Source organism: Oncorhynchus keta, chromosome 37, assembly GCF_023373465.1.
Source record: "Oncorhynchus keta strain PuntledgeMale-10-30-2019 chromosome 37, Oket_V2, whole genome shotgun sequence".
Classification (NCBI taxonomy): Eukaryota; Metazoa; Chordata; class Actinopteri; order Salmoniformes; family Salmonidae; genus Oncorhynchus; species Oncorhynchus keta.
Window position 1 is genome coordinate 1,022,733 of NC_068457.1, and position 9,535 is coordinate 1,032,267.

Consider the following 9,535-nt stretch of genomic DNA (forward strand, 5'->3'; position numbering starts at 1 on the left):
AATGTGAGGTGTAATCTACACCTCGACTAGGCTGATATAAATCCTCATTTTTAGTTTAATGATTTTCTTTTTGAGTGCCATTATTTCTAAATAGTCTACACTTTCTCGTTTTGGACTTCTAACGTGTGTGGGATGAATGTGGCTTCGTGACAATGATCAAGACCAGCTGCTCACAGATTTGACAGCTCCAACATAGTCACACCTCCACTACAGTATGTAGGCTATCGCCGGTTAACACTTGACCTGATTGAATCTAGGCCCTAATCTTATAGTTGTTTTCCTTTCATGTTTCTTCAGGACATACATGAGGGTGAAAGATCAAGTACGGGCTGACAAGGATAAGGTAAGTCTTGTCATTTACTTGACAAAATGTTGACTGCGGCGCCATACAGGTTGCAAAATAGTTGGAAAGAGTTTGTGATGTGCCAATTCCGTGGCACATGGTTTATGAACTGATAAGCAAAACAACACTTGATTCAAAAGTTAGTGTTATTCAATTTAAATGATTGTACAAAATTCTGAAAACATGATTTACAATGTAAAATTACTATCTATCTACAGAAATGTTATGTATATCAAAATATGAAATAACTTGATTTCTGCAATGCAATTACTGTGAAAATTTTTATCAAAACGCCATTTATGTAAAATGTGTGTAGAATGTACTGTACATGTAACAAAAGAAAAAGCTGAAAAAACACATTTATTTTTTATTTTTTATTGTCATTTTGGATGAAAACATTTAATTATTAATGCTTTTTGTGTGTTGCGTTACAGCTAATCACCCTCTCGTTTGCAGGTTATGGTGATAAATCCAGCATTCTTTAAGTACACCCACGACCGGTGGACAGAGCGCCATGGCAGATACCCATCCACGGGCATGCTGGCCATAATATTTGCCCTGCACATCTGCGATGAGGTGTGTATCCTTTGATATCAAGAGCCGTATCTTTGGTATGAGAAGCCTGGTTGAAAGTAAACAGAATGCTAATAAGACTAGTAATGCTAATGCTAACGCCTCTACAGGTGTCGGTATTCGGCTATGGAGCCGATCAACATGGGAACTGGCATCACTACTGGGAGGAAAACAAGTACGGCGGCGCGTTTAGGAAAACCGGAGTCCACCATGCTGATTTTGAGACAGAAGTTATCCAAAAGCTTGACACAGAGGGCAAAATTAAGCTGCACAGGAGATGAGAATGAGCAGGGGTGGTGTGTACAGGATGAAGCCATTAGAGTGTAGTGGTCTGGTGGTCAGAGACAGTCAAATATGTGCCCTGCTCTCTGCAACTAGTGCCTATGAGCAACACAAACAACCAAAACCACAAACGGGAGTCCTCAAACCACAACAAAAACTTGAATCATGTACATTGCCTTCAGAAACTATTCATACCCCTTGACTTATTCCACATTTTGTTGTGTTACAGCCTCAGAGATCTACAGACAGTTGTGGGATCTTATATAGACAGATGTGTTTCTTTCTAAATCCTGAATTGGCCACAGGTTGACTTCAATCAAGTTGTATTGACATCTCAAGGATGATGAAAAGAAATTGGATGCACTGGATGCACCTGAGCTCAATTTGGAGTTTCATAGCAAAACGGTGTGAATACTTACAGTGCCTTTGGGAAGTATTCAGACCCCTTGACTTTTTCCACATTTTGTTACCGCCTAATTAAAAAATGTATTATCCCCCCTCATCAATCTACACACAATACCCCATAATGACAAAGCAAATTTATAAAAAATGAAACTGAAATATTACATTTACGTAAGTATTCAGACCCTTTACTCAGTATTTTGTTGAAACAATTTTGCCATCGATTACAGCATTGATTATTCTCGGGTATGACGCAACAAGCTTGTCACACCTTTAATGGGGTGTTTCTCCCATTCTTCTCTGCAGATCCTCTCAAGCTCTGTCTTGTTGGATGGGGAGCATTGCTGCACAGCTATTTTATGGTCTATCTAGAGATGGTCGATCGGGATCAAGTCCGGGCTCTGGCTGGACCACTTAAGGACATTCAGAGACTTGTCCTAAAGCCACTCCTGCATCTTCTTGGCTGTGTGCGTAGGGTCATGTTCACCCCAGTCTGAGGTCCTGAGTGCTCTGGAGAATGATTTCATCAACTTTGCTCGGAACTTTGCTCTGTTTATCTTTACCTTGATCCTGACTACTCTCCCAGTCCCTGCCACTGAAAAAAAAAAAAATCCCCACAGCATGCTTCCCAGTAGGGAATGTGACTAGTGGGCCACTCAAGGACATTCAGAGACTTGTCCCAAAGCCCCTCTTGCATTGTCTTGGCTGCGTGCTTAGTGTCCTTGTCCTGTTGGAAGGTGAACTTTTGTCCCAGTATGAGTCCCTGCCACTGAAAAACATCCCCACAGCATGATGCTGGCACCACCATGTTTCACTGTAGGGATAGTGCCAGCTTTCTTCCAGATGTGATGCTTGGCATTTAGGCTAAAGATTTCAATCTAGGTTTCATCAGACCAGAGAATCTTGTTTCTCATGGTCTGAGAGTCTTAAGGTGCCTTTTGGCATACTCCAAGTGGGCTGTCATATGCCTTTTACTGAGGAGTGGCTTCCGTCTGGCCACTCTACCATAAAGGCCTGATTGGTGAGGTGCTGCAGAGATGGTTGTCCTTCTGGAAGGTTCTCCCATCTCCACAGAGGAACTCTAGAGCTCTGTCAGAGTGACCATCAGGTTCTTGGTCACCTCCCTGACCAAGGCCCTTCTCCCCCGATTGCTCAGTTTGGCCAGACGGCCAGCTCTATGAAGAGTCTTGGTGGTTCCAAACATCTTCCATTTAAAAATGATGGTGGTCACTGTGTTCTTGGGGACCTTCGATGCTGTAGAATTTTTTTGTTACCCTTCCCCAGATCTGTGCCTCGACACAATCCTGACTTGTTTTTGCTCTGACATGCCCTGTCAACTGTCAGACCTTATATAGACAGGTGTGTGACTTTCCGAATCATGTCCAATCAATTGAATGTACAGGTGGACAGGTGGACTCCAATCAAGTTGTAGAAACATCTCAAGGATGATCAATGGAAACAGGATGCACCTGAGCTCAATTTCGAGTCTCATAGCCAGGGGGGTGAAAACTTATGTATATAAGGTATCTGTTTTTTATGTTTAAGAAATGTGCACAAATATCAAAAAAACTGTTTTCACTTTGTCATTATGGGGTATTGTTTGTAGATTGGTGAGAAAAAAAAAATCAGGCTGTAACACAACACAATGTGGAATAAGTCACGGGGTATGAATACTTTCTGAAGTCAATGTACTTCCTTCCCTGTTCTGTACATGTCGTCATGCTGCACTGAACTAGCCTTATACTGAAGGAACCTTCAAGAACCCGAGGGCCTTTGACTGACGGTTAAACCACAACCACAGAAAAAGCATTAAGGACAAAAGCGCTGTGTTTGCGAGAGTGCAAGAACCATATCTACGTATATTTCTCTTCTTTGTGGGGACATAAAAGGGCAATGTTTGAGTCACATTAATTCAAGCATTTTCACTGCGATGGAACCATAAGGATTGATTTAATAAGGAGTTTTACAGTTTAATGTCTTTTTAGAGACGGTTTCGAGCTGCCATTCGTAGTCAATCTATACCATATTATTTTACAGCTTTCATAATCAGTTCCTGTAATGTACACATTTACAGTATGTTGCCCAGTATTAGGTTGACCCTCATTTTATCTAATGTAACACGCACTTTAAACTATGGAAACTTCACTCGTGTTGTATTCCAAAGAATACAAATCTTGAGCCTGGAGGGGGGATTAGCTTTAATATTGCAGATAGATTGTCTGCATCAGTTCCATGCGTTGTTTATACGTTCAAACACTGGAATGCTAGATGTAATCTACACCTCGAACAGTTTAACATGATTCACCACACACTCTACACACACATGGATTTTGTATTGTAGATATGTGGTAGTAGAGTATTGGCCTGAGGGAACACACTTAATGTGTTGTGAAAAGTGTTTTGAAATATAATGTAATGTAATATTTGAAGTCATACATAACTGCCTTAGTGTTGCTGGACACCAGGAAGAGTACAAAATCCATGTGTATGTGTCTGTGGGGTGAATCATGTTAAACTGTTCCCACACCACAGTTCAAATTGATCTCATTATTTGTATACTGGTTTGCGCAAACAAATGCCTGAGATTAGGTAAAGATAGCTATGTATGTGGTTGATTGCTGTTACATCTATTTCCGAGATGGACTTGTTGTTTTGTATGTTCTCAAGGCTGGAAATGAGTGGTTTGTTATTTTTTGTAATTATAAAATGAGGATCCTTAATAAATACATATACTAAAATACAAATTAATCATTTTAAAACAGTGTGGTATAATTATATTAAAAATATTGTACTCTTGGACCATGGTGTGACCCCAAAGACTACGACATGGAAAAACACATTGAAATATAGGAATACTGAACACTGACTTTAAATAAACCTTACCTTATGAAGCAAATGTGACATGAGCATACTGTACGTATTATTTTGAGTAGTTATCGTCCTTATTGCTTATTGCTTTCATACTTTACATTTTATTGTCCACATTGACAATTTCTAATGCATTTTGTATTTGAAATCCCAAATGTATGTGTGTATCTGTGTGTGAGTGAAAGAAAGTTGAATTTGTGAGGACATATGGTTGAATTTTGTTTGTGTGTGGTTGACTATAATCAAGCTGTGGTGTTATTTTTGTTCATGTTTAATAAAAGCATAATTACCAATCAACACACGGCCTCCCTTTAATTCTGAAACATTCTTGCTCTGAAGGGTCAAAACCCTGGCCACCACCAAGTATATTTCTCCAATGCAGGCAGTAGGATCTGCGCATTATTAACTGTGCCTTAGCAACAACCATTATTAGTTTGTACATTTCCTCTTCAGCATGATTTTCCAGCAGCAACAAAGAGTGACAGCCAATAGGAAAGGGCTAGATTCAGTCCGTTATTGCTCTTTTGAAATTTAAGGTAATTTCCAATTGAGCCGACAGCATTTACCCCCTACATCTGTGTGGGACTTTTCCCACAGCATTTACTGTGCAGCATTTACTGTGAATGTGGTCTACGCGACAACAGGAACATTGCCTTTACATTTCAATGGCGCTATAGAGTGGATCTCAAGTGCACATTACTGGGCAACCAGTCAGAGAGCATCGTTATGGTCCTTCAGATTCATACACATTGTTCAAAGGTAAACGACTCCGACAGATGAAAATGCACATAATTTACTTACTTAGTCCTATTCAATTATCACCAAAATTATCAAATGATCAATAAATAGCCTAATGTATGTCTGGATACTAGTGAATGGATTTATTCCAGACACAGATTATATTGTAATGACCTGGCTAGATCATAAATGAACAAATGTCCGGATAGAGGATTGTGTTTACGAATTCCCAGTTTATTAACCAAACTAAACACAGGCTGCTGTTTGGCCGTAGCGCACCCCAAATAAACCAAGGAAAACAGTATCAAACAACGGTGACCCATCTCTTGTTATGACCAGACGTAAAGAGAGAGAACAATGGCTAACTGGGAACAATAACGGCCTGGACACATCCCTCTTGTGCTGCCCCAGTAAAAGCCCTGGCGGAGGGTTTTGTGATCCTAAAGTGTCCAGTCCCCAACCCCCATGAGTGCCCTGGAGCACAGCCTCCCGCAGAGCTTTAGGTACCACCACCAGCCACCTCACCTCTCCCGTAGCTGGTTCCTTCCATGCCCGCTGTAGCATGGCATAAGCCAGCCGCAGTCTCTCAAACTTGACAACAACCCTTTGGTTGCGAGTGAGAGAGCTGCCACTGCGCTGCCACCTCTTCCCACGGTGGTCTCAGCTGTGCCTCTACCCACTGTAGCACTGGCTGTAAGTCTGTGTCCCGTCCCTGCTGTTGCCCTGATTCAGCCACGTTGACAGTCTGCCGCTGATAGCAGACAGGCCCGCTCGACTGACACACTGTGGCCCAGACCCCCTCCTCGGCACACAGCTCTCTCTCATGGCCTCTTTCCGCTCACAGTGGTGGCACCCGTCTGCAGTACAGGGTCGACGGGTCATGACATTGGAGTGGCGTGCCTCTGCCCTGTGCACCACTGTGAAGTCGTACGGCTGTGCACCACTGTGCAGACTGTGGATGACTGTGAAGTCCTCAAACCAGCGTGCAACCTGCCCGTCTGGCTCTTTCAAAGACATGAGCCACTGGAGAGCAGAGTGGTCAGTCCTTACAGTAAAGGGCAGGCCACCCAGGTAGTACTTGAAGTGTTTGATGGAAGCCACAACAGCCAAGAGCTCCTGCCGGGTGACACAGTAGCGGCGCTCATGTTTGTCAAATGTTTTGCTATAGTTCGCCTCATAACTGAACTAAATGACTATCGCCTCATAGCAGTCACTTCTGTGATCATTAACAGCTTTGAGAGACTAGTCAAGGGTCATATCAGCTCTACCTTACCGTCTACGCTAGACCCACTACAGTTTGCATATTGCCCCAACAGGTCCACAAATGATGCAATCGCCATCACACTGCACAATGCCCAATCCAATCTGGACAAGAGGAATACCTATGTAAGAATGCTGTTCATTGACTACAGCTAAACATTTAACACCATAGTACCCTCCAAGCTCATCATCAAGCTGGAGGCCGTGGGTCTCAACACCGCCCTGTGCAATTGGGTCCTGGACTTTCTAACGGGCCGCTCCCAGATTGTGAAGGTAAGAAACAACACCTCCACTTCGCTGACGCTCAACACTGGGGCCCCACAAGGGTGGGTGCTCAGCCCCCTCCTGTACTCACTGTTAACCAACGACTGCGTGGCCATGCACGCCTCCAACTCAATCATCAAGTTTGCAGATGACACAACAGTAGTGGGCTTGATTACCAACAACAACGAGACAGTCTACAGGGAGGAGGTGAGGGCACTCGGAGTGTGGTGTAGGGAAAATAACCTCTCACTCATCATCAACAACAAAACACAGGAGATGATCGTGAACTTTAGGAAACAGCAGAGGGAGCACCCCCCTATTCACATCGAAAGGACAGCAGTGGAGAAGGTGGAAGGTGGCGTTCACATCACAGACAAACTGAAATGTTCCACACAGACAGTGTTGTGAAGAAGGTGCAACAGCGTCTCTTCAACCTCAGGAGGCTGAAGAAATTAGGCTTTTCACCCAAAACCTTGACAAACTCTTACAGATGCACAATCGAGAGCATCCTGTCGAGCTGTATCACAGCCTGGCATGGCAACTGCACCACCCTCAACCGCAAAGCTCTCCAAAGGGTGGTGCGGTCTGCACAACGCATCACCGGGGGCAAACTACCTGCCCTCCATGACACTAACAGCATCCGATGTCACAGGAAGGCCAAAAAGGTCATCAAGGACAACAACCTACAGGTGCATCCAAACTGGGACCGAGAGGCTGAAAAACAGCTTCTATCTCAAGGCCATCAGACTGTTAAACAGCCACCACTAACATTGAGTGGCTGCTGCCAACATACTGACTCAACTCCAGCCACTTTAATATTGGACAAATTGATGTAAAAAAATGTATCACTAGCCAATTTAATTAAACAATGCCACTTAATATAATGTTTACATACCCTACATTACTCATCTCATATGTACAGTAGGGCAAAAAAGTATTTAGTTAGCCACCAATTGTGCAAGTTCTCCCACTTAAAAAGATGAGAGAGGCCTGTAATTTTCATCATAGGTACACTTCAACTATGACAGACAAAATGAGAAAAAAATCGTTGTAGGATTTTTTATGAATTTATTTGCAAATTATGGTGGAAAATAAATATTTGGACACCTACAAACCAGCAAGATTTCTGGCTCTCACAGACCTGTAAATTCTTCTTTAATAAGAGGCTCCTCTGTCCTCCACTCGTTACCTGTATTAATGGCACCTGTTTGAACTTGTTATCACTACAAAATACACCTGTCCACAACCTCAAACAGTCACACTCCAAACTCCACTATGGCCAAGACCAAAGAGCTGTCAAAAGACACCAGAAACAAAATTGTAGACCTGCATCAGGCTGGGAAGACTGAATCTGCAATAGGTAAGCAGCTTGGTTTGAAGAAATCAACTGTGGGAGCAATTATTAGGAAATGGAAGATATACAAGACCACTGATAATCTCCCTTGATCTGGGGATCCACGCAAGATCTCACCCCGTGGGGTCAAAATGATCATAAGTGAGAACAGTGAGCAAAAATCCCAGAACCACACGGGGGGACCTAGTGAATGACCTGCAGAGAGCTGGGACCAAAGTAACAAAGCCTACCATCAGTAACACACTACGCCGCCAGGGACTCAAATCCTGCAGTGCCAGACGTGTCCCCCTGCTTAAGCCAGTACATGTCCAGGCCTGTCTGAAGTTTGCTAGAGAGCATTTGGATGATCCAGAAGAAGATTGGTAGAATATCATTGTCAGATGAAACCAAAATATAACTTTTTGGTAAAAACTCAACTCGTCGTGTTTGCTGAGTTGCATCCAAAGAACACCATACCTACTGTGAAGCATGAGGGTGGAAACATCATGCTTTGGGGTTGTTTTTTTTCAATGCAAAGGGACCAGGAAGACTGATCCGTGTAAAGGAAAGAATGAATGGGGCCATGTACCGTGAGATTTTGAGTGAAAACCTCCTTCAGCAAGGGCATTGAAGATGAAACGTGGCTGGGTCTTTCAGCATGACAATGATCACAAACACACCGCCCGGGCAACGAAGGAGTGGCTTCGTAAGAAGCATTTCAAGGTCCTGGAGTGGTCTAACCAGTCTCCAGATCTAAACCCCATAGAAAATCTGTGGAGGGAGTTGAAAGTCCGTGTTGCCCAGCAACAGCCCCAAAACATCACTGCTCTAGAGGAGATCTGCATGGAGGAATGGGCCAAAATACCAGCAACAGTGTGTGAAACCCTTGTGAAGACACAGAAAATGTTTGACCTCTGTCATTGCCAACAAAGGGTATATAACAAAGTATTGAGATAAACTTTTGTTGTTGTTATTGACCAAATACTTATTTTCCACCATCATTTGCAAACATATTAATGAAAAATCCTACAATGTGATTTTCTGGATTTTTTCTTTTTAAGTGGGAGAACTTGCACAATTGGTGGCTGACTAAATACTAAATACTTTTTTGCCCCACTGTATATACTGTACTCTATACCATCTACTGCATCTTACCATCTTTATGTAATACATGTTTCACTAGCCACTTTAAACAATGCCTCTTGTAATATGTTTACATACCCTACATTACTCATCTCATATGTATATACTGTACTCGATACTGTCAGGATTTGGCCAGGGTTGTTCCGGTTTTAGTCACTAGATGCCGCCATTGTGCATTTTTGACCTTGTTCCCAGTTATTATTTGCACCTGTGCCTCGTTTCCCTTGATTGTATTTAAATCCTCTTATCCAGAGCGACTTACAAATTGGTGCATTCACCTTATGACATCCAGTGGAACAGCCACTTTACAATAGTGCATCTAAATCTTT

At 42.8% G+C, this 9,535-nt stretch overlaps 1 protein-coding gene across 2 annotated transcripts in view; it reads left to right on the top strand.

Annotated features, from left to right (window-relative positions):
- LOC118370043 (CMP-N-acetylneuraminate-beta-galactosamide-alpha-2,3-sialyltransferase 2-like) overlaps positions 1 to 4,765 on the top strand; it is a 28,040-nt gene extending 23,275 nt beyond the window's left edge. For both annotated transcript variants that reach the window (XM_035754801.2, XM_035754799.2), the window contains exons 5-7: positions 298 to 343; positions 800 to 919; positions 1,027 to 4,765. In XM_035754801.2, the coding sequence (XP_035610694.1) occupies positions 298 to 343; positions 800 to 919; positions 1,027 to 1,197 (337 nt within the window). In that variant the 3' untranslated portion in view covers positions 1,198 to 4,765. The remainder of the gene's footprint in view (positions 1 to 297; positions 344 to 799; positions 920 to 1,026) is intronic.
- The last annotated feature ends 4,770 nt before the right edge of the window (positions 4,766 to 9,535 follow it).